Source organism: Takifugu flavidus, chromosome 10 (assembly GCF_003711565.1).
Source record: "Takifugu flavidus isolate HTHZ2018 chromosome 10, ASM371156v2, whole genome shotgun sequence".
Lineage (NCBI taxonomy): Eukaryota > Metazoa > Chordata > Actinopteri > Tetraodontiformes > Tetraodontidae > Takifugu > Takifugu flavidus.
In genome coordinates this window covers 4,588,630-4,610,951 of record NC_079529.1, presented here as the reverse complement: position 1 = coordinate 4,610,951, position 22,322 = coordinate 4,588,630, and the positions used below count along the sequence as shown (strand labels likewise).

Below are 22,322 nucleotides of genomic sequence, written 5' to 3'. Positions count from 1 at the left end.
AGGGACACTGAATGGGTGTATTAATAAAAGTGGAATCGAATTACCAATTATTGGAAGAAAGCTTAAATTATAAGAGGCCGAAACAAAAGCAAGGCGAATCGGCGATGTTGCGTTCAAGGAGCAGCCGAGTGCGCGCTTGCGCCTCTACGCATCCTCGCCCCGCCTGTGCGTCACTGTCATCCAGCTCCGGTCACTCCAGACAGTGATGGCGGACGTTTGCGAGACCGACGTCATGATGAATTACCAAGTCGATTTCGTTAAAAGCGACAGAAAAAGCCCACGCTACCCCTACTGCATCGTTTGGACGCCTATTCCGATTTTATCGTAAGAGGCTAGCGCACACGTCTTGCTAACTAATCTGTTGCTTTTAATCTTAACACCGCATTAGGCCAGATGTATGAGCCGATTAGTCGTGTTTATTCTGTCTTGTGTGATATGTTCAGTCCGTTGTATTAAGATTAAATCAGTTGTCGACGTACTGTTGCACTATCCTGCAGGTGGCTGTTTCCGTTCATTGGTCACATGGGCATATGCACCTCTTCGGGGATTATAAGGGATTTTGCAGGATCATACTTTGTCTCGGTGAGTTGTTTTCAGGCTCTAGAAATGAGCGTGCACATATGTGACCTGGCTTAACTTTAAGCATATAACAAGTTCACGTGAACATAAATATGTAAGGAATTAAATGCTCTGAATTTTTATTTTTGCCTCCCAGGAGGACAACATGGGCTTTGGTAAACCAACCAAGTAGGTGTCTTAGTTATAATTCTCCATTCATTCAGTGTCTCATCTATCGTCCGAGTGAACGAATGAACATATTTTCCTTCATATTGCAGGTACTGGAAGCTTGACGTGGACAAAGTGTGTGGCAATGGCGCTGCCGCGTGGGACAAAGCCGTGCATGATGCGTCAGAGGAATACAAATGTAGACCGGTAAGAAACTGTTTACAATTTCTTTCATGACATTATTCATACTCTCATGGTGGCCTTCTCTTTGGTGTTCAAGCACAATCTGTGCTTAGACAACTGCCATTCCCATGTTGCCATGGCCCTCAACCTCATGCGCTACGACAACAGCGCATCGTGGAACATGGTGAACCTGTGCATCAGGTCTTTTATCTATGGAAAGCATGTGAGGTAAGTGTTATCACCCTATAACGACATCACTATTACATATGTATTACATTTTTAATGTGCGTACATAAGTGTCTTTCTGCTGCTTTGATGTTGGTGTGCAGCACGGTGTCTAAGGGTTTGAGAAGAACCCCCCAATAGTCTCCACTGACCCACATAGAGAGGTCTGGTGTCACTGTTTGTGCTGCCTCTGCAACTACGCTACGCCCCCCAACAACCGGAGCCCTTTTTTTTTTTTATAAAAGCATTGGCGTCATGTAATTTATCACTGACACAGGAGCCCCCGCCCCTGGTCTCACCGCGGAAGGTCACCTTTGACTGGGGTGGGGGGGTGGTGAGGGAGCTGTGGGCATTTGGGAGTACAGCGATTGGACTCTGTGACGCATGTGATCCATGACCTTATCTGTCCAAAAATATACAGCCGAGGGTGCATCACACCCCCACTGTTACACACACACACACACACAGGTGTTCAGGTGTTGATGATCATTCTAACACACACCAACTTTTCTGCGTCCTCCAGCTGGGCAGCGCTCCTCAAGACCTGGCTTCCATGCCTAATGCTCTGCGGAGTCCTCGCCACGTTCGGGCTGACGTTCTACCTTCAGTAGGGCTTTGTCGTGACAGGACGCTCCTTCGTTCCCCCGCTGACCTTTGAACTGACGAATGCTTTGCAGATCTGTTTTTGACACGAGCCGGTTTCAGAAGGAGGAGACGGGTTTTTCCCCCTGAGAAATGCGTCCACGGTGGGGTCGGTGTGGTTCCCGGGGATGGTGAAGTGATCGCCGCGGTTTGCTCAGCTGCAACCAAAGAGCCTGTAACACATGTAAAAAATCTCCATCTCCGGGTGGACAAAGACAAATCTGTGAAGTATTGTTTGCCTCGGCGCCCTCACTCTGGAATGTTACCATCTTTCAAACTGTAGAAATCTCTCATGATATCAAAAATGTATTTATTGGATCTTTTTAGTGTGTGTGTGAGCCCAGAATGTATTCTTCTTGCTGTGCATTCCTGTTTCTGTACTGTTTCGGATGTGCTGTGCAGACCTGTCTCCTCTGGCTGACTGCTGTGGATGTCCTAATTGTCCTCTGTACCTTTAAGGGAACAGCGCACCTTTTTCTTCCACCAGATTGTGCGTGATATGAACTCCCATCAATTTCTAGGAGTCCTCACTCCCGGAGTGGAGCTTCTTGAAAGAGGCCGATGCTGCAGCGCTATTTGCATTCCTGGCAGGATTCCAGCCCCAGACTCACTCTCTTTTTTATCTACAGATAAGAAATGAGTGTTTTTGTTTTCCGAGTGTTTTTGGGAATCCTCCTTTGTTCACCCTGCCGGTGCTTGGAGTGTCCCTTCGGTTGCGAGTGCTTCGCAGTCACTCGTACAGTGAAATGCATTTCATCGAATCTCCAAGCGGTTCCCCAAAGTGTCCCTGGATACACGCGGACTCTCATCATCACGGGGAATCATATTTCCCAGATTGGACCCGATTCATTTGCAGAACTCACCAACGTGACCAGCATCATTTTAAGCAATAATAGGTGAGATGTTAGCCTTTGGTATACGTATGCATGTTTATTGAGCCTTAATGCTACGACGTGTGTATAGTAAATAAATGTTGCTGCTTGTTTACAGTATCTGCTGCTACATTCCTGCATGAAAGTGATTTAAAACGCCTCAGAACAGATGTGACAGCGACAGTTATTTCCACAGAATTACAGCGCTGGATTCATACAGCTTCTCGACCCTCCTAAACTTGCACTTCCTCGACCTCAGTGGGAACCGGCTCATGCTCATCCACCCAGAAGCTCTTAGCATTCCTGCCAGTCCCCTCCAGGATCTCAACCTCAGCCGCTCGCTGTACAACTCCACCTCCCTGACGGATCTCACCACGGCCCTGCGCTGGGGTGGCCTCCGAGGTCTCCTCCGCCTGGACCTTTCAGGGAACCAGCTCACTCTCCTGCCCCCAGGCATGTTCTCCCACCTCCCCAGCCTTCAGCAGCTATTCCTCGCTAACAACTCTCTGGTGGCCCTCTATGGAGGAACCTTTTCAGGCATGAGCCATCTACAGATGTTGGACCTCATGCACAATGCCTTTACTACATTCAGGACCGATGCTCTCCAAGAGCTGGACAGGCTAGGGAACATTCAGATCCTCCTGGGGGAGAACCCCTACACCTGCTCCTGCGACATCCGAAATTTTGTGGCCTGGTTGAACGAATCGAGAGCTCAGGTAGACGTGGACGCGCTCAGGTGTGCCTCACCGAGAGAGTTAAGCAACACCCAGCTGTGGGGGATCAGCATCCTGGCTATTGGATGTGTTGTTCCAGCGCAGGCGGAGGTGGCCGACCTCACGCTGCAGACGTCTTACGTCTTTCTCGGGCTGGTGCTGGGGTTGGTGGGGATGGTCTTCCTCTTTGTGCTCTACCTGAATCGCCACGGGATGAAAAATTGGATCATTGAAATGAGAGACGCGTGTCGAGACGTGCTGGAGGGATACAACTACAGGTTCGAGATCGACTCGGACCCTCGTCTGGGTCACATTTCAGCGCAGAACGGGAGGACACGGAGGAACCCAGAAATCCCTCTGTCCCAGCAACTTCCAAGTGACACCTGCATCACTCGCGTTCCTTCGAACCCAAATGCGGAACAGTTGACGACCTCTCCCCACCGTGAGCCTGTGAGGCTGTAACAAAGCCCCAATAATCTGACAGAAAAAAGCATGTGGTTGTGAATGGTTTCTATAGAATCAAATAAGTAGCAAGAGCATGCTGCATGTACTGCAGTTTAACATCTCACTTTAAAAAGTGCCTTTGTGTTTTCAAGGCATTGTAGTATTATATATATACACACACACATATATACATATATATATAAGTTCATTTTATAAGTGTACATAAGAACAGGTCGATGCATTGTTATTTACTTTACTATGATTGTTTTTCACCTAATATCAGTGTCATGGCTACATAGATACATCAGAAGTCACATGGCATGGGAAATACATTAGTGTTAAATTGCGCAGAATTGTAGATGTTTCAATAAATAATCATTTAAAAAAAATCTTGCTATGAAATGTATGGTTTGTATTCTGAGGATTGGGGGGGGGGGCATTATGAGAGGAGGTTTTGAGGGTTTTTTTTCTTCATGTGAGGTGCCCCCACTTCTTCAGTTCAAAACGTGATTAAGTGTTTCAACGGAGGGGGAAAATGGGGCAGAATGAAGGATAGGGGCTCGGGAAACACCTGCTGGCTCTGCAGCTGTGCACCTTCGTGACCTACCTGGGATCGCGCGTGTGTGTTCACGGCATCTTCACATCCAAATGAACGCGACGCAGATCGATTCCTCGTGTACTATCACCTGGCACCGAATTCTAATAAATGACGCAATAAAATAAAATTAAACAAAGAAACATATGTTTATATATATTTAATTCTAAGATTATTCTATCATATTACCGTATGTTGTCTCTTTTTTAAGCCTACCTTTTCTTTCGAGTCCGCCTCCGGATTACGTCACGGCCCACCTGTGGGTGGGTGCAGGTCTGGAATTAGCTGTGGCCGCAGGTAACAGCCAAACACCGGGAGACTCTCACAGAAGATTAAATTTTACCCACAGGAGACGACGCGGATGGGCCGGGGAGTGTTGGTCGCCCGCCTGCCTTGCGGTCATTGGCGTTTCGTTCGCGTTAAAGTCTCCCGAATTTGCTCCAACTCGTATTTTGGCTTTCTTGCGTGAGTGTTTGAAGCGCCAGCAGAAGTTTTCTCTGCCCAACTTCCGCGGTTTGCTCGCTGAACAAGTTGTCTGCAGCAAAAGACGACAAGTGTGTCCTCATATGCGGTGAGTCAACGTTTTGATGGTGACATGTGAAATTTAAAGGATAATGTCCTTTGGTTTAACCTGCTTTTACTGCATAGTTTGTGTCGGCCAAACGAGCATTCAAGAGGAGATCTAAAGTTGTTGAGGCGACAGCAATCGGTGGGTTTAATCCCATCATTTCCGCGGGAAGATGCACAAGTTATTTTGATGTGGTGCGTTTAATGGCACAAGCCTGTGTGGAGTTAAAGAGAGAGCGAGCATTTTGTGCCCGATTATTTGAACAGTCCTCTCCCACGCCAGGTTCCAGGCATTGTGAGCCATGTCTGGCTACAACACGGGAGCCCACCAATCGTCCCGCCATCACAGACACCACGGCCCCAGCTCCAGGGCAGAAAAGTACCGGCAGACTCGGTCGGCATCCAAGGAGAGCACGGCCAGCCAGGACCTCTACAGGGATCCCCACAGGGAGCAGGAGCAGCATGCCGACCACTACAGACGCCCAGAGAACAAGCACGGCCGCAGCAGGAGCCACCCGAGGAATGGCGCCGGACGGGGCTCCGAGACGATAGGGTTCATCCCGGGCTCAGCAGACAGCACCCCCGCCAACAGACCTGCCTGTGGCTCCTGCGCCTCCATGGGCTGGAGCGGCTGCAAGGCGCTTATCTGCTGCGTACTGACGTGTGGATTTTACGGCAGCAGGGAGCCCTGCCTGCCTGTTAACGAGAGCTCCACAGACCAGCCCACCAAAGCGGGAGGCGACCCCCACCCTCCCAACGGCCTGGCCCTGACCAACCCCACGTGTGGCGTTCCGCTGGAGGCGAACAAGTCTGCCAAACCCTCCAAGTTGCCCACCAGCGACAGCTTCCGCTACCCCGATGTGCGCATCGCAGGGCGGACGGTCAGGTACCAGGTTTCGGCCCCCAAGCGGACCCGAACCCCAGGGAAAGGGGACAGCCAGCGGCCCGTGAGCAACACCAGCCTTTTGTCGTGTGAAAACTACGACCTGGACGTGAGCGACACGGGCACAGACATTGACTCCCTGATCACCAAGAAGCTGCTGGAGCTCTACGCGCTGCATCAGATCGACCAGCTGGCCAAGTGCACCTCCGACTCGTCCTTCTCCCGCAAGACCAACGAGATCAGCGAGCTCATCTACAGCATTGCGCAGGACTACAACCTGGAAGAGCAGGAGGCTGAGTGCAAGCTGGTGCACGGGGTCATCCGCATCAGCACCAGGAAGGGCAAGAGAAACAGGGGCTACCAGTCAGGAGGACAGCGCCTGAACGGCAGGAGCGACGGGACGCTGCCTGACAGTGGGAACGAAACCATGACCAACACCTTCAGTGACGGTAAGAATCGATTGCCAGGCGCACTAAATAGAAATGAGCCCTCGATGCTAATTCTGCTAACACATATTACAAACACTGGTGTTTTCTTTCATCGGATCTGTCGGAATGCTGCCGAAGCCCGCTTCCTTGTAAAGCAAATATCCGACAGCCGCTGACCCAATAGCAAATGCTTCTTTGGAGGCAAGTCCGTACAGGCGCTGGGTCTGGAGACACGTCTGACAGCAGCAGGCGAGCCAGGTCACATTGTTGATCGGAACCTCTGGCGCTCACGCCCTCGCTTTGCTCTCTCATCACAGTTCCGGAGGTGAAGGTGTCGGAGCAGACGCCATCGGATGAGCTGGCCAGGAAAATGAGGCTCCACAGCGGGAGAAGTGAGTTTGGGGTTTAGATGATGGCTGATCGGCCGTTTGCAGGTTTTCCTGTAGACTTTTTGGATGGCGTTCTTTGTCCTGGTCAGCGAGGTTTCATCCATTGTACCTGCTGCACCTGCAGGCGTTTTCTCACCTCCTCTCTACTTTCCAGTAGCACGCCACGCTTTCAAGAGTAAAAGCCCCACATTCCTGTTGCTTTTCTTTGCTCATAACAATCCCGTAGTCATTACACGCCACCTTACACCCGCCTATCAATCTGACCCCACGCTTCACTGCCCTCTGGAGCAGCGGATCGGGTCTCATTAAATATACGCCTGTCCGTGAGTTTTTTTAATCATGTAACTTTAGAAAAGGGCTCTGGTTCCCGCTGGATTACGCCGCCACGGCCTCTCTCGTTGTTGTGTCCTGGCTGAAGCGGTCAGGTGTTCCGTTTCGTGTCTGAACAGCCGATCTGCCACAGTCGGCCGTCACCTCTTTTTCACACGCTGCCTTCTTTCTGCCCTCTCTGACTTCAGCATATTCCTCTGGCACCGCCACGGCGTACTCCTCGCCTCGCCACCATTACACCGACATAGACTCTTCAGGCGCTCCCCTCCTCCTGTGAAGATCACCACGAGTATTGTAGCCGATGGGAACCGCGGTCCGTCCCTGTGGGGTCTGTTTTGGCTGTTACTGAACGGAGCACCTTTTTTTATCCTCAGCAGCTGTTCTTCGCTTCTTTTGGTTGGCCGTGGTTTTGCGGCCGAAGTTCCATTCCGTGGACTTTTTCTTGTTTTTGTGGATGTAGCTAGTCCAAGATTTTATTTTTTTGATGCAGAGACAGTCCAAGTTGATGTGTATTCTGCATACAGTGTTTAGTTGCTACATGTAGCCGTGTGTCCAGAGGACAGAGACTGACAGCAGAACATAACCGTCCTCATTCTTGCCAGTGTGGCTGTTTATGCAAGCTTATGTGCATTGTACGTGGTTACACACTCCTGCCATTTAGACTTCTCTGAAAGCATGTGCTGCTCTGAAAAAAATGCATAGTCAAGCCATATTCTGATGCACATATTTTTAAATCCAGCCTTCATTTTTTCCCCCCGTGTGTCGTTATTTTTTGTTGTTTTTTAATTTCATGGGTAGGTCCTGTTTTTAAGAAAATAAAAAATTGTCTTGTTTACATCTCTGTGCACGTTCAGTGATGCGTGAGAGTGTCGACAGCTGCATCTGTTTCACTGTATGTTATTGGTTTTGATGTTTGAAGGGCATCATGGAAAGTTTTTGAATTTTCTGCAGAATGCTGGATGATTGTTGTCAGGCTCATCTCCGGAGGTCACTGTGCTGTACCAGGCAGGCCTTTTCTGCCTTCAGCAAAAGGAAAAACTCGTTTAGCAGGTTCTGGCGAAATGAAATAAAATCCCCGCGTTTGTCTTAGTCATTAGGTGCAGTGGAAAGAGGAAGTGTGGAAAATCTGCTTGATTTCAGAAATCCGTTCTCAAGCTTTGGGTCTCTTTATGGTCTCAATGAAACCACACATTCACCTTAATTTTGATATTTGCACGTTCCTCCTCAGGAGACTGAGCACCCACCAAGACAACGACTCTGACAATAATCAGATTTTCACTCCTGCTTTATTTAGGAAGAACATCTGACTCAACCGATCCCTCGAGACCACAAGCAGGCAATTGATCAAAAATCAGACTTGCTGCCTTTGTATTTTTGGTTTAGCTGACCCGGGCGACCCTGTTTCCTCTGGCTCTCTGCCCCCACCACCACATTCCTGTTTTACCTGTATGATGTGTGGTGTCAGGCAAAGGTTCACTGTTTCACAACGAACATACCACAAACTGCACTGAATCATGAGGGCTTGTTTATCGAGTGAAGCCTGCAGGTTAGGGCAAAACATTTCTGTGCACTTTTTGGATGAACTACACTCTGTGTTTTTCAGGTGAATTAAATGCATTATAAAATGAGCCTTGCTTTCGATCAGGTTTACATTTTTCTCAAATGTGCAAGAGTGAGGCCAGGTCATATTCTCTAATTCCGCTGTTTTCCAGGAGAGGGAGACAAAGTATCAAAAGAAATCGCATCATGGCCAGACTGGAACCACAGAAGCGACTCGGTTACTTTGCTTATTTAACCTCCAAAGTAGTTTCTGCTAATAGATCCTCAAGTATGCAATCATATTTTAGTATTTCTCTCGTGTATAAATCCACACAATGATACATCTGCTGTCTTGAACTTTAAAAATGAATAAACTGCAACAAGACACAGCAAAAATGATCAGGCATGAGAACATATAACAGATTCCATTTGAATCTTAATGTGTTCATGTACAAAAATATATTTATTAGAAAAAAAATTCACAATATTGACATTCACAACACTGAAGCACACAAAAGGTCTTCAACATAAAATTGAGTGCTGAATGGAAAAAGTCAAATCTCTTCAGCCCAACAGATAAAAATAATAAGTGACCTCAACTTCAGTGTAAATAGAAGCAGCGTAAATACGTCAGCGAGTCACTGACGGTTGCGGATGTCCTATCTGAAGAAGAGCATGTCCACCATCAGTTCCAGCAGATCGGCCTGGCCTATCACGGGCCTGAAGAAGAGTTCAGAGATGAGGCTGGGTGTGATGCTCTGCAGCATGGAGGCAGTGAGGAGGATCCGGGCAAATCGTTCGTGGTCCTCCTGGTGAAGGAGCAGGACCACCTCCCTGAGGGCATGCTGGGCTTCCTGTTGCAAGCTTTCAACAAACAGAGCTGCTTTTAAATCTGGCACATCTGTTGAAAGTAAAGACACCGGAGTTGGTTATATGACACAGATGTAACGGGTGAGGGGAAAATGCACCTCAAGAATTCTCACCTGGATTAAATATTGCTGTCCCTTTGAGGTATGCGTACTCCTTTGGACTTAAATCCAAACTCCAGAACTTTTTAAGACAGGACCTGAGTTTGCTGACCCCAGCCAAGGTGGGCTGCTCCTTCTCCGCCCTTGGGCTCTCCTGACGGTTTAGGAGAATCCTTTTCAGCATGCTGTCAGCTGGGGTGTCCGTCACCTCGAAGTCCACTCGCTCCTGAGCCAAACCCAAAATAAAGAGCGGCGCCCAGCAGCTCCTGAGGAGCGAGAACTGATCGTTGGGCGGCATCTGGTTAAATGCAGGCAGGTTCTTCATGAACTGGACTGTTTTGACCAGAACCGCTGTCGCTTTTTTACACACCTCAGAGGGTGTTTTTAAACACACCGTCCGTCGCTGTTCACAGTTGCACCTGTGAGGCATTGAAGTGTAGCTGAGGCTTCTCTGGCCAGGCTCACTGGTATCCATTTGGCTGAGAATGTTGAAGAGGATTGGATTAGAAGGCCTGTCACTGCCGGTTGAACAGGGACACTTGTTATCCATTTTTTAACACCACAAAGATCTACAAAACCAAATGCGAATAATCCTCTGCAGATGAGCTCGTCAGTACTACTGCTGCCTCCTCTGCGAGGTCTGTATTTATAAGGCCAACCCTCCCTGCTTTACTGAACCTTGACTTGTCAATATACTCTGCATAAACAAGTCTGTCTCCAGCCAGGTGACAGATGGAATAACCCTGAGAAATTGATAAGCTTTTCTCAATGAAAGGAGCTGCCGGAGTTGAGCTGGATATCAAATAGGGTTTGGCCTTATCTCCTATAACCAGTGTCATTAACCCAGGCAGTACCAAGCTACCAAGGACTGTAGTGATAACCGGCCACACACTGCAAGCGTCCCTGCAAACTGCCAGCTCACACCTGCAGGACCGGGAAAAAAGGGCATTGACCTACAAATCCTCATGGGGTGAAGCAGTCAATGACTTTATTTTAAGGTTTGGGCTGGCCTATTTGTCTGTGTGCCTGCTTTATGGCAAAAAATGCATTGAAATCAACATTAAATTGTGATGATATGAAACTTCATGAGGAGCCCTCAATAAGGAAACACCCAGAAACTGAATCTCCAGATCTGATGCTGAGCCTTGAGTGTGGTCTACACACACAGCTGACATGTAAATCATTTTATATGAAATACACCTAAAACAGATGAGTCCAAAAAATATTAACAGGTGATAATCTGTCATAAAATTCACGAAAACTCCTGCTTGATTACTTTTTGACCATTGACCTAATTCATTTTTATTTGAATCCACCTAACTCTACATAGACGTATCACACAAATAAAGTCAAGCTCATATTCCTACCACAGGTCTGTGCTGAGAGTTTGTGCATCATTGTGTAAATAGAAGTTTAAAAAGCTAAACTGATGTAAAGGTCGATTGGTTTAGTTTCGCATATTAGCATACCCATATTAGCATGAGAGAGGGGGGAGAGAGAGCTTTTTCCACATCAACTAACACATAACTCAAAATGGAACTGACCCTTCATCACTGTTGGTAACAGCTGTGTTTACAGGGCTGTGACTGAAGCTGGCCTGGGTGGATTCCTCCCTGTTCTGAACAGGATCAACTGCAGAACCTCGTCATGTTTTACCGTTAAGAAGCCGAGAAGCCTGCAGACGCTTGGCAGCCAGGCGGTGCCGTTCACTGCGGCCCTGCTAGTTTCTACTTGCTTGCTGCCTGTTGATCCTGACTGGTCCTGTTTCTCCTGTCTCCGCTCCCTACAATGTGTCACTTCAAACAGCTGGCAACAATGAGAGAAATGTAGGAATCCTGGTGTCATTGAGGCATCCATTCCATTGTGAATGAGACGCCCAGCACAACAACAAAGAGATTAACAAATAAATACAGATTAAATAGATAAAGTGAAGAACCTGAAAGGGTCCTTGGGTTGAGAGGGATATTATCTTTAAAAACCCGGGAAAGTGGACAGACTGGAATACTTCACGTGACCTGGATGACTGAGTACCTTGTGTGATTTGAATAAACTACAACAATTTGTGAATTTAAATGATTATGGTGCCACCTTTAGTGCATGTTATTAACAGAATAAACCTGTTGACGCGAGGTAACTTTATGTCACGCTCCTCTTATGGCGGATCAATGGGTGATTAAATGAGGTGGGTTCATCTTGCGTAAGATCAGGTCACACGAGGGGTCCAAATTTAACCGTTGGTAAACTTAAAAAAATGTACATTTCCAAGTTTTTCTTTGTTTTGGGTCTTCTTCTGGACATAATCTTTCCAAGAGATCATCAGTTTATGACATCTGTAGCTGGTAGTGCCACAATCTACAAGTCATTTAAGTCAGTTTTTTCTTGTTTTGTTATCTCCGTGGTGCCTGGCACACGGGTGTGAGAATGATAAGCTAATTGTTTTATTATTGTCACAAATAAACAGTTCCAATGCTGAATTCAATGAATTCAATGTTCCAATGCTGAATTCAATGCTGAATTCAATGAATTCAATGTTCCAATGCTGAATTCAATGCTGAGTACCCAGGATCCCACACCATCCTGTCATCCTGAGTGTCGACACAGTGTCAAGGTCGGATTGTGAATAATAAACTATAAATCAATAAATGAATAAAGAGATTAAAAGCCAGACACTACTGGCAGCACCGGTCACTGAATTTATGGTTTTTACTCCTGGTACCAGAATATTCTACAGCAGATCTCGCCTCTCTAGCTCCCCCATGAAGTTATCTTGATATGACACAGTCACTTTTTGTCTGAAGGGAGTTGAACCACCACATCTTAAGTCTGTGTGAAACACATGATGTAATGCTCTGGAGTTTCAGGACAGATGACATATAATGCCCTCGGCAGCCCTCTGGCTCGGTGAGGCATAAGGAGGGTTGTAAATACCTGTGATAAGGCTGGTGTTTATAGAGGTTGGGAGCAGGCAGAGACAGACACGGAGGACAGACGCTTATCTCCAACTGGGACCGTAAAAATGTAACGGCCTTCATCCCGCAAATGGAACAAATAGTGAACAATGAGATCAGACGGGCAAAACCATCTTGTTCAGGAGTAATATTGTTGTACTGGCCCATGGACGGTAACAACACCTGAACTGTACCCCCGAACTAAAAGTGCTCATAAATGTGTTCAAAGGGCAGAAGTGAAATGTGAATGTAAATGTCATTATTCCATTATTTCTGATGCCAAGTGTGCCTCACCCCTGAAAGTAAGACTCGGTTTACTTTTCACATAAACCCCCCCCCCCTCCTTCAAATATTGACTTTTATGTTTATGTTTATGCTTCCTGGGCCGTCGACCTCGCAGTGCATGATGGAAACCATGTGGTAATTTACACTTGTCCTTGACTTCCCTCTAATAGAGTGAAGGTCTGCTCCTCTGGGGTCATCGACCTGAAGGTGACTGTTATTTTTACACTGTTACGACATTTCTGTCATTCAGGAATTCAAATTAAATTTGAATGATATTGTGATGATATAATGATATAATGTTGCTGATTTTGAAAACTGTTTTATCACCTGGTTTGATTGAAACTCTCCACAAATTATGGATTATTGTGATGACAAAATGCACAGTAGTGATGTAATTCATTTAAAAGATATTAAAACAAAAGCACTCCATTATAAAATAAAGTTTTATATTATAAATTTATTTTTTTCTGTATTTGATTTAAAAGATATTTTTGTAAGGAAAAATGAATTTCAAACTAACGCCAATAATCCGTTCTGTGAAGTTAAGCTGGCGTCAACACATTTTAAAGTAGACATCTTTTCATGAGTAATTTCTAATAGTCTGTTAAAGATTAATGTGAACTGGGAGAGATGCCAAAATCTGAGTAATCATCATGAGTGAAGTCATGTCAGACTGGCTAAATCCATGCTGTACGGACTATTACCAACACAACATGACAATAAAAGTGAGGTGAAGGTCAGCTGAACTGTTAGCTCCGGGTGAATGAACTCCAGACTTGATTCTGGGATGTTAAGGAAATCAAATGAAATATATACTGTACATGTAAACTTTACGGTTTCTTCTATAAATCTTTGGAATCATTTCAACAGGTTTAACGTTTAAACTTAACAAAGGTCATTTTCGGCTACTGTATTTAATTTGGTCTCTGCTTCGCTTTAGAGGCAATAGCACTGCTGATCCACCAATATCTTAAGAACACCACTTACAGGCTGCATCAGCACCAAACTGAGCTTTCAGTTGTTGCTAAGAATACAGATGTGTTTGTTTTAAGATTAAGATAAAATAAACTTTTTATTTTAATGTTTATTCTTGGTATTTTTAATAAAGGTGGACTAGTCTGCCATTGTCAGAATAGATAAAACAGATTCAAACAAGGTTTATAACTGAAGTAACAAATGTTAATGGTGAATAAGAATAAGAAAATCTGTAACTGAAAACGTGTGGGCGGACCAAACAGAGATAAATGTCATGAAATATCAGACCAGTATTTGATAATGAGTTGCTCTTTGTCGTGTATTTTGGAGACATGTAGTGTGGTGGAGGAAAAGTGTGAAAGGAGTTGTTTAAAAAGGGATGGCAGGATAATGTACCGTAATTGATGTGGTATCTGGCCAATATCATGTAAAAGATTAGTTGTTATAGTTGATTTTAGTCAGAATTTCTGCAGTTATCAGAAGACATGGGCATTGATGAGTTTTGGGGAATGAAAGAAAATCTGTTTTGATGTCATTTACGTGTTCCTGTTTCTGTGTCGTGACTTGTACAGGCGACGTTTTAACTGCAGTTCTCTTTGCACCGTGAGGTGGTGCTGTTGGACTTTGAGCTGCAGAGCAGAAGAGGAAGAAGAAGAAAAAAAGAGAAGAAGAAGAAAAAGAGGAAGAAGAAAAATACGTTTGTGACGTCATACGTGTCTGTACGTAACGATTCAGTGACGCATAAAAAAACAAATATGGCGGATTCGGAACCAAATTCTTCGATATATTTTGCTATAAGCAGCATTCCTGAGTCGTTCCACTCTGCGGACCTGAGAAATTACTTTAGTCAGTTCGTAGAAAGCGGTGGTTTTCAGTGTTTTCACTACCGACATCGACCGGAGATAATCAGGGAACACGACCGGCCCGAACTCGTCAGCGGAGACCAGGGGAGCTCCCCACCACCGGACACCGAAAACGAGCAAGGAACGCCGGTCAGCTCTGCGAAGAAGAGAACGACGAAGTCGCGCTGCTGTGTCGTTGCAGTTCGCGCAAAAGACGCGGACAGATTTGTCCGAATGTACGCGGGGAACCACTGGGTTTCCTCTAAGGGGAACCTGTTGGCTCGACGCTGTGTCGTCAAAAGAGTCAAAGTTTCAAACGACAAAGGTCAGTAAACCACGTTAAAAATCATTAAAAGTGGTCTCCGTGGAGGTTTGTTTTCTATTCTTCGAATAGAACGTAGAAAATAATACCAGCTCAAAGATTCCAGCTGTCAATCAGCTGCAGTATAAAGCTTTTATTACACAAATGCCTTAAAAAGTTATAACACAGGCTCCAGTCAAAGTTTTCATTATACAGTACTTAACCGTTCAAAATTGTTTCTTAAAAAACCTCGTAGTCGACTACATGCACAAGGATTATTTACATGTGTCATGCATGTAATGGTAAGGATAATAATTGGTTTACTTGTTTGTTTGTTATGGTTTCAGATAATGGCTCCTTCCCTTACAAAACAAAGCACGAGCAGCGGCACAGGTCATCTTTGACGGAGTGTTTCACCGAGGCCGACCTTGGAAACTTGTCGGAGTTGAACCCCCCGGCTCTGATGCCTAATGGGAACGTGGGGACCCCCGTGAAAGTCTTCCTACAGCTCATCCAGGCCTGCAGACTGCCTCCGCGAATCATTCGCAAACTGGGCCTCACTTTTCCAAAGACCGGCTCCAATCGTCGTTATGGCAACGTACCTTTCCAATATCAGAACACTCAGACACTTCCAGTCTTGGAAGAGACAGTGTTAACAGCTAATGGTCACGAAATATCAGGACCAGGATTTTTAGCTGCTCCAGCTTCAGGAAAGGGACATTTATCAGATCACACTGCAACGACAGATGATGATGAGCCACGAGAAGAAGAGGAAGAGGACCAACAATCCAATGCAGATGATGAGGAAGAGGACCAACAATCCAATGCAGATGATGAGGAAGAGGACCAACAATCCAATGCAGATGATGTAGGTTAACTGTTAAGTGCATGATTGTTGCTAGCCTTTGCAATGGTGTCTGAATCTGTATAAATTATGGCTTGCTCTTGCGTAATCTTGTGGATTTTAGGACGATGACCGCTGTGAGGAGTGGGAGCGGCACGAAGCTTTGCACGATGATGTAACAAGCCAGGAGCGAAGCAAAGAGAGGCTGTATGAAGAGGAGATTGAACTAAAGTGGGAGAAAGGTGGTTCAGGCCTGGTGTTCTACACCGATGCCCAGTACTGGCAGGAGGAAGAAGGAGGTATGTTTTCTTTTCTTGAATTTTTGGTAGAAGTTGCTATGGATTTTAATACTTTATTACAATGATTCAAATCAGCAGAGAGAATATTAACTTAATGAATGATGGAATCACCTCTTCTGTTTTTTAACTAAGATTTCGACGAAGAAACAGCAGATGACTGGGATGTTGATATGAGCGTTTACTACGATCAAGGTATGCTGGGACTCTTTTCTCTAAATTCTGGGGAGGTTTTTATTTTTAAACTTCTCACTTCCCCACACAGATGGCGGTGACATGGATGCACGTGACAGTGTCCGAATGCGGTATGAGAAAAGGCTGAGGGAAGGTGTGGAAGACACATCTGGATACAACCAGTCCATTGGCAGTTTTGAGAGGTTTACTAAGGTGTGCCGATGACTTATATCACCTGTTGTTCATTATATGGCCTCTCTAAGCACGTTTAAAATGTTATTTTTTATTTCAGGGTTTTGGCCGTCGGGTAATGGAACAGCAAGGCTGGAAAGATGGGGACGGATTGGGACACAGCCGGGTAGGGATTTCTGAAGCCCTTGAGAATGAAGGCCAGCATCCTTACTGTAAAAGAGGTTTTGGGTGTGTATAAACGCAAATAAAATGACTGATATGTTGTGAGCATTGGTTAGTCCCACGCTGATTGAATTTCACTATTTCTTTAAGGTACCATGGAGAGAAATTGCTCCCAAATCCTGGGAAAAAGGCCAAAACAGATTTTTATATATCTACAGTATATGACAAGGCCAAACACATCGATGGTGGTGACACGTTGCTGAGACGTCAACCCAGCACTAGTATGAAGTACCGTGGGTGGCAGCCAGGGGGCAGCATTGGTCAAAAGAAATGACCGGAATATTGTGACGATTTTATTTATTTTTGTGATGTTCTCACTTCTCCAACAGTGACATTAAAGTTGCTCCCTGACTTTTTAATTCTTGCGTTCTGGTTTTGTGTTTGTCTCTGTTGTTTCATATATGTGATTATCTATGATGTGAAGCAATTGGTAACATTGTGGTATTACAATAACTCGTGTTACCATATGTAACATTATTAATGCGCGGTAAATAATACAGAGAGAACTATAAACATTAAATTGTTGAGCTCTTGTTTAGCAGGCAGAACATTTAAATACAAGTCCTTTATTGTGAAAGTTTGTGACCCGGATGTATTTTGTAGCTTGTTAGCTACTTGTTGTATACATGTGAATGGAAGTGCGGCGCAGGTAATTTTCCACATATTTAGCAGCGAAATTGTAGTTGCTTCTTGGTCATTCTTGTTTTTGTGTCATACCTTTTTAACGTTAATCGTATGACGTAGAAGTGCACTCTTCTTCCTAGCACGGTAAAATGATGTCCAGCGAGAGGCGACCGCCACCTTCTTTACACTTTGGTCAAGTTGTCATCGGGCCCCCGGGTTCTGGGAAAACCACCTACTGCCAGGGAATGCAGGATTTTCTGACTCAACTGGGACGAAAGGTGGTTGTGGTGAATATGGATCCAGCTAATGACGGACTGCCCTATTCCTGTGGAGTAGACATCTCCGAGCTGGTGACTCTGGACGATGTCATGGATGGTTTGAAACTGGGACCTAATGGTGGGCTCCTCTACTGTATGGAGTATGTGGAGGCCAATCTGGACTGGTTGGAAAACAAACTAAAACAACACAAGGACTGTTATTTCTTGTTTGACTGCCCTGGCCAAGTGGAACTCTACACCCATCAGAACTCAGTAAAGAATATATTTTCCCAGCTGGCCAAGTGGAACTTCAGGGTGAGAGTCTGAAATGTGAAATACTAACTTAAGCCACAATGCGTATGAAATAGAAACGCGTTTGTCTCACTACTGTCCTCTGAGTCTTGACCAGTTCCTCCAACATGTCTCCCACCTCTCTCAGCTGACAGCGGTGCACCTTGTGGACTCTCATTACTGTGCCGACCCTGCCAAGTTCATCTCTGTGCTCTGCACCTCTCTGTCCACCATGCTTCACGTGGAGCTTCCGCATGTCAATGTCCTATCCAAGATGGACCTGATTGAGCAGTACGGCAAATTGGGTAGGTTTGGAAACCTTCACCGCACCCACAAAATAATCAGCTTGAATGATACTGATGTAGGCACAGCTATTAAATCTCAAACCCAATCCCCTTTCTGCTGCTGCGTCGGCCCAGCCTTTAACCTTGACTTCTACACTGAAGTCATGGACCTGAGCTACCTTCTAGATCACCTGGCCGCCGACCCTTTCTTCAAGAAGTTCAGATTGCTGAACGAGAAAATAGCAGAAGTCATTCAAGATTACAGCCTGGTGTCCTTTGTGCCCCTGAATGTGCAGGTAAGACCAAGGACATAGATAAAAGATGTCTGTAGCTTTATAGTGCTCCCACAGAGGTGCTCTATGAATGGTCCACACTTTCTGGACCCATCTGTCGAATAGTGTTTAATTCAAATTTTAATAGAATTGTAGATACTATATACTTTGGTCTACCAAAGAAGTGTGGATAATGTACCGTGATAATATTCTACTCATTGTCTTCTCAGAATTTAATCTGAAAGCCTCAAACCGAAGCCTCTTTATCACTGTAACACTCAACAACGAGGCCTTGGAGACAATTTTTACTCAGTACATGAACCATTACATGTTATGGCTGAAAACAAAGTCAGAGCTGATAATATATCTTTTTTTCTGCTTAACCGCACAGTCTGAAAATTGTCTGTAGTCATTTAAGTGAAGCCATCCGGAGTCGATGGCGAGTGGTGGCATTAGCCAGAACAGCATCGGTATATCCATCACAGGCTCGGAGCCATTTAATTCAGTAATACACCTATTCCAAATGGTGCCTACAAATCACATTTTTATTTTCATTTAATCAACAGGCAAATCATAAATCATAATCTGAAAGCGAGCACTAAATCAATTGTCTGCAGATGGATCGGCCCGTTAAAAGGGAGCCTGCTGTCTGCATACTGTATTAATTCCCTGAGATTATTTCTTTATGGAGACCGAGTGTGTGTCTAGACTCTGCTTGGGGCATGACTAGTTTATTTCAATGTCAGTGTCACATTAAATCTCCTCCATCAAGGTGAGGATAAAGATTTGAGAATCATTTGTCTTTTGTTCTGGTGAAATTTAAAATTCCCTCGTTACCAACGGAACCTTACATATTGAAGTGTGTGTGTCTGTGTGTGTGTTCAAGGGTTTAAAAGTCTATCAGTGTATTTGATTAACATGCAGCAGGCCTGACTGAGGCTTCATCATGCAACATGAATACTTCTGTGTTTGTTTTAGGGAATTTTGATGCCTCACATAAACAGAACATTGTTCATTAAGAGGTTTTCCAGTTATAATAATGTACCTAATTGTGCCTTCAGGACAAAGAAAGCATGATTCAGGTCCTGCGAGCAGTGGACAAAGCCAACGGCTGCTGCTTTGGTAACCTGGAAGAGAGAAACCTCCAGGCCATGATGTCAGCCGCTGTCGGGGCAGACTTCCAGTTCAGCTCGTATCCTTTCCTAATCGTAGCTGTGACTCACTCTGAGTCACCCGTTTTAAAGTGAAGACATAAAGATGAAGAAGGGAGCTAAAGCACTGAACGAATCAGTCGCGAATGGAGATCTCTTCACCTAAAACCTGATTCTTAGAGTAGATTTATGAATGCAATGTTTTCCTTAACAGCACCTAAAGTACTCTGGGAGTACAAGAGCGATACCTCAACACTGGTGGAAGGACTGTGGAGGAGGAGATGATGGACCTGTAAATAAAAATACAATGCAAATTTGACTTGTTAATGGTCTCCACATTAATATGAAGCCATATTCATGATGAGTCAATAAAGGAACAACTTCATTGATGCACTTGAAGTGAAACTTTTTGGGGAGAACTTTAACTGGAATTGATGCCTGCCTGAATTCTACTGAGGCACATGTTGAATATGTGTGGTTTGTAATGAGTTAGGACTCCTTAACCTGTTCAGTTCAGAATGGCTTCTGCTGCTGTTAACAGTTCATAAACACAGGTGAGCCTTTTCTGGTGGCTGCTGCACGTGCCCACACTTCACTTATTTCATGTTTCTCTCCTGCATCACTAAGACCCAAGCTTCTCTTGGCATTTTCTGTCCAAAGAACTTTTGAAAAAATATTTTCAAGAGGCTAGTGTGACCTTGAATGTTAGGTCACACTAGCAGTTGTGTATCTGCATTCAAGATTATGTCTAGTGTGGAGTAAAGAGGAGTTTTAGTCACTGATTAAAGGATTCTTATCAGCAACCTCTTTGGTCATCTTTTTTTATGCAGGTCGTTTGCATGATCTTAAATTCCCTACACATTTTACACGTTGATACTGGGGCACCAGTCAACCAGTTGCCAAATACCAGTTCAGGTCCCGAGGGAAATGTTAACCTATTCCTAAAAGTTACAAGGGGACAAAACACGTACCCTTTGATCTGCTAGCAGCCAGTCTTCCAGATATTTTTGTCGAAAGATCCACCTGAAAATCAATGTATTCTGAATGAATGGCTACCAGAAATAATTGTGAGCCTTTTAAATTAGGTTACAACTCGATGGCTTACATGTACAGAAGCAAAAACACACCAGGTCATCATCCGAATCATAATGATCTAATAAGATCAAACCCCAACGAGGTTAAAAATCCGAGTAACATCATTTCCTTGCCGCTAAATAATAACGCGAATGCCACTGTAGCATCAACAAGACAAATAAAAGATGACTTTGCCGAAGTCCTTGTAGGTTGGATTTGTCTTTTCTCCAGCAGGTGGTGCACGGCTTTGCGAATCCGTCCTTCCCAGATCCTTCAAAGTCTTGCCCGGGTTTTTTCAGAGGCCAAACCAGAAAAATTTAGTCAGGCGGGGAGAGGAAGCTACATTAAATCTGTTTCTGCACAACTGGCCCTGTGTCTGCTCCTTGGGATGGAAGACTGTCTTTCTGAAGGCAACCAAAACTCTGTTTTTAACTTGAACGAAGTTTCACTGCTGTTATTGTACTCCGTCTCAGCTGTGAAACCTCGTTTCCATGCCAGTCATGCGAATGTAAAAAATAAAAAGAAAAGATTTCTGGTCTATAGACACGAACCAGACCCCCTTATCCGAATATCAAAACGCGAGGCTCCGTGTGCGTGCATGCGTCTTCATAATCGGACTATAATAACGTCTGATCCACTTTGCGAACTCGCACCGGTGTGGGAAATCACATTATCTCCGTGTGGAATGATGTGGCTGTGGATTTACATGCGGGGCAGCACATCGCCTGCACAGGATCTGCTCTCCGTGCATTAGGGGGGTGTGTCAGGCAGAATGTTAAACCGCTCCGATGTTTGTACATGTGATCAAGTATGCCTGCTCCCTGGTACTTCCTGCCTTTTTTCCGCCTGCAAGCCCCCTAGAGGTAGATGTGCGTTGGTGCGCGCTTGCGTGCGCGTTTGTGTGCGCGCGTGTGAAAGAAGGTGAGACGGTTTGTGTGAGCCACGTTTGTTCCGCTTAAACCGAAAATGGGAATGTTGGTCAGTGCAGAATCGTTTTACTAACCACCAATTTGCCCCGAGGTGAATTTATATTTTGTACTTTTATATTAAAAACTCCCCCCAGCACGCACGCACACACATACACGCACACGCCCCGAGAAACCACACATACACGCTTCTCATTACCACCCCAACCCTGCTCAATGCTGTACCCACACCGTGCATGTAAAAAAACAACAACAACAATCTGCTTCATTTGGCAGAATGGAGAAGAATACAAATGCTCACTTTCTCCCCAAATTCTTTGGAGACTCTGCAACTGTTCATGCATCCTTTCTCTGGAACAGATAAGAGTTTTTTTCCCCCTGTGCAGCGCAGTTCAACGTTAGCAGGGTGAGAGAGAGAGTCTGTGCACCCATCCCCCCACACTCAGCAGAGGAGTGTTTCTGCCGGAGTGAGAGACAGACAGAAAGGAGAGAGGGGGTGGTAAAAGAGCAGAGCAGAGCGGAGCAGGCAGGGGAGGGAACTAGAGGGAATGTGCATTGGTAGTCTTGTTTGCTGCAAGGCTTCCTCCTTTTGCTCTGGAAAAAAAAAACCCGAGTTGCTTCTTTTCGCCTAAATACCATTTACACGTTGAAGTAGAAGTAATCAAAGCATGAACGCAAAGAGATCGACGACGAGCCACAAGAAGAGATTTGACAATCAAATTACTGCGTTTACTCCAATTTTCTCCTCAAACAAGGTTTAATAGTGTGTGGCAAGTCTGCCCACACAGTCTACTCTTCCCCCCACACATGTCACAACTGTACAAACTGACGTTAGTTTAACATACATATTTACTTTTATT

General features: G+C 45.2%; 6 protein-coding genes across 9 annotated transcripts; 5 read left to right on the top strand and 1 right to left on the bottom strand.

Annotated features, from left to right (window-relative positions):
* Window positions 1–141: 141 nt before the first annotated feature.
* LOC130532032 (transmembrane protein 222-like) lies at window positions 142–2,142 on the top strand. The gene is made up of 6 exons (XM_057044266.1): window positions 142–324; window positions 498–582; window positions 716–747; window positions 837–933; window positions 1,007–1,137; window positions 1,658–2,142. The coding sequence occupies exons 1-6, from the start codon at window positions 206–208 to the stop codon at window positions 1,743–1,745; spliced, it is 552 nt and encodes a 183-aa protein (XP_056900246.1). The 5' UTR covers window positions 142–205; the 3' UTR covers window positions 1,746–2,142.
* A 267-nt stretch (window positions 2,143–2,409) lies between these two features.
* On the top strand, window positions 2,410–4,212 carry LOC130532027 (trophoblast glycoprotein-like). The gene is made up of 2 exons (XM_057044257.1): window positions 2,410–2,672; window positions 2,845–4,212. The coding sequence occupies exons 1-2, from the start codon at window positions 2,413–2,415 to the stop codon at window positions 3,821–3,823; spliced, it is 1,239 nt and encodes a 412-aa protein (XP_056900237.1). The 5' UTR covers window positions 2,410–2,412; the 3' UTR covers window positions 3,824–4,212.
* Window positions 4,213–4,670: 458 nt separating this feature from the next.
* Window positions 4,671–8,625, top strand: kdf1a (keratinocyte differentiation factor 1a). Of its 2 annotated transcripts, XM_057044261.1 has the most exons (5): window positions 4,697–4,971; window positions 5,049–5,109; window positions 5,251–6,299; window positions 6,596–6,670; window positions 7,186–8,625. In XM_057044261.1, exons 3-5 carry the CDS (start codon window positions 5,270–5,272, stop codon window positions 7,272–7,274), a joined length of 1,194 nt encoding a protein of 397 aa, XP_056900241.1. In that variant the 5' UTR covers window positions 4,697–4,971; window positions 5,049–5,109; window positions 5,251–5,269; the 3' UTR covers window positions 7,275–8,625. The 2 variants fall into 2 exon arrangements, with proteins under 2 accessions (XP_056900239.1, XP_056900241.1); XM_057044259.1 differs by lacking the exon at window positions 5,049–5,109 and having other exon boundaries at window positions 4,671–4,971.
* A 355-nt stretch (window positions 8,626–8,980) lies between these two features.
* nr0b2a (nuclear receptor subfamily 0, group B, member 2a) lies at window positions 8,981–10,700 on the bottom strand. 3 transcript variants are annotated; one of them, XM_057044264.1, is made up of 3 exons: window positions 9,875–10,700; window positions 9,520–9,784; window positions 8,981–9,437 (listed from the first exon to the last, which is right to left on the bottom strand). In XM_057044264.1, exons 1-3 carry the CDS (start codon window positions 10,052–10,054, stop codon window positions 9,196–9,198), a joined length of 687 nt encoding a protein of 228 aa, XP_056900244.1. In that variant the 5' UTR covers window positions 10,055–10,700; the 3' UTR covers window positions 8,981–9,195. The 3 variants fall into 3 exon arrangements, with proteins under 3 accessions (XP_056900244.1, XP_056900243.1, XP_056900242.1); XM_057044263.1 differs by having other exon boundaries at window positions 9,520–9,802; window positions 9,875–10,693; XM_057044262.1 differs by having other exon boundaries at window positions 9,520–10,651.
* Window positions 10,701–14,424: 3,724 nt separating this feature from the next.
* Window positions 14,425–16,942, top strand: gpatch3 (G patch domain containing 3). Its single transcript, XM_057045379.1, has 7 exons — window positions 14,425–14,879; window positions 15,203–15,723; window positions 15,824–15,998; window positions 16,131–16,190; window positions 16,261–16,382; window positions 16,462–16,589; window positions 16,674–16,942. Exons 1-7 carry the CDS (start codon window positions 14,468–14,470, stop codon window positions 16,855–16,857), a joined length of 1,602 nt encoding a protein of 533 aa, XP_056901359.1. The 5' UTR covers window positions 14,425–14,467; the 3' UTR covers window positions 16,858–16,942.
* Window positions 16,943–17,159: 217 nt separating this feature from the next.
* gpn2 (GPN-loop GTPase 2) lies at window positions 17,160–20,265 on the top strand. Its single transcript, XM_057045380.1, has 6 exons — window positions 17,160–17,232; window positions 17,348–17,779; window positions 17,904–18,060; window positions 18,175–18,335; window positions 19,373–19,503; window positions 19,686–20,265. The coding sequence occupies exons 2-6, from the start codon at window positions 17,357–17,359 to the stop codon at window positions 19,756–19,758; spliced, it is 945 nt and encodes a 314-aa protein (XP_056901360.1). The 5' UTR covers window positions 17,160–17,232; window positions 17,348–17,356; the 3' UTR covers window positions 19,759–20,265.
* Window positions 20,266–22,322: the final 2,057 nt, after the last annotated feature.

Coding starts and splice junctions, on each gene's coding strand:
- LOC130532032 (XM_057044266.1), top strand. CDS start 206: ATGGCGGACGTTTGCGAGACCGACGTCATGATGAATTACCAAGTCGAT. Junction 325..497: donor ACGCCTATTCCGATTTTATC/GTAAGAGGCTAG, acceptor ACTATCCTGCAG/GTGGCTGTTTCCGTTCATTG. Junction 748..836: donor GGCTTTGGTAAACCAACCAA/GTAGGTGTCTTA, acceptor TTCATATTGCAG/GTACTGGAAGCTTGACGTGG.
- LOC130532027 (XM_057044257.1), top strand. CDS start 2,413: ATGAGTGTTTTTGTTTTCCGAGTGTTTTTGGGAATCCTCCTTTGTTCA. Junction 2,673..2,844: donor ATCATTTTAAGCAATAATAG/GTGAGATGTTAG, acceptor TTATTTCCACAG/AATTACAGCGCTGGATTCAT.
- gpatch3 (XM_057045379.1), top strand. CDS start 14,468: ATGGCGGATTCGGAACCAAATTCTTCGATATATTTTGCTATAAGCAGC. Junction 15,724..15,823: donor AACAATCCAATGCAGATGAT/GTAGGTTAACTG, acceptor TGTGGATTTTAG/GACGATGACCGCTGTGAGGA. Junction 16,191..16,260: donor GAGCGTTTACTACGATCAAG/GTATGCTGGGAC, acceptor TTCCCCACACAG/ATGGCGGTGACATGGATGCA.
- kdf1a (XM_057044259.1), top strand. CDS start 5,270: ATGTCTGGCTACAACACGGGAGCCCACCAATCGTCCCGCCATCACAGA. Junction 6,300..6,595: donor GACCAACACCTTCAGTGACG/GTAAGAATCGAT, acceptor CTCTCATCACAG/TTCCGGAGGTGAAGGTGTCG. Junction 6,671..7,185: donor GAGGCTCCACAGCGGGAGAA/GTGAGTTTGGGG, acceptor CTCTGACTTCAG/CATATTCCTCTGGCACCGCC.
- nr0b2a (XM_057044262.1), bottom strand. CDS start 10,054: ATGGATAACAAGTGTCCCTGTTCAACCGGCAGTGACAGGCCTTCTAAT. Junction 9,438..9,519: donor GACAGCAATATTTAATCCAG/GTGAGAATTCTT, acceptor TACTTTCAACAG/ATGTGCCAGATTTAAAAGCA.
- gpn2 (XM_057045380.1), top strand. CDS start 17,357: ATGATGTCCAGCGAGAGGCGACCGCCACCTTCTTTACACTTTGGTCAA. Junction 18,336..19,372: donor TTGTGCCCCTGAATGTGCAG/GTAAGACCAAGG, acceptor TTGTGCCTTCAG/GACAAAGAAAGCATGATTCA. Junction 19,504..19,685: donor GCAGACTTCCAGTTCAGCTC/GTATCCTTTCCT, acceptor CAGCACCTAAAG/TACTCTGGGAGTACAAGAGC.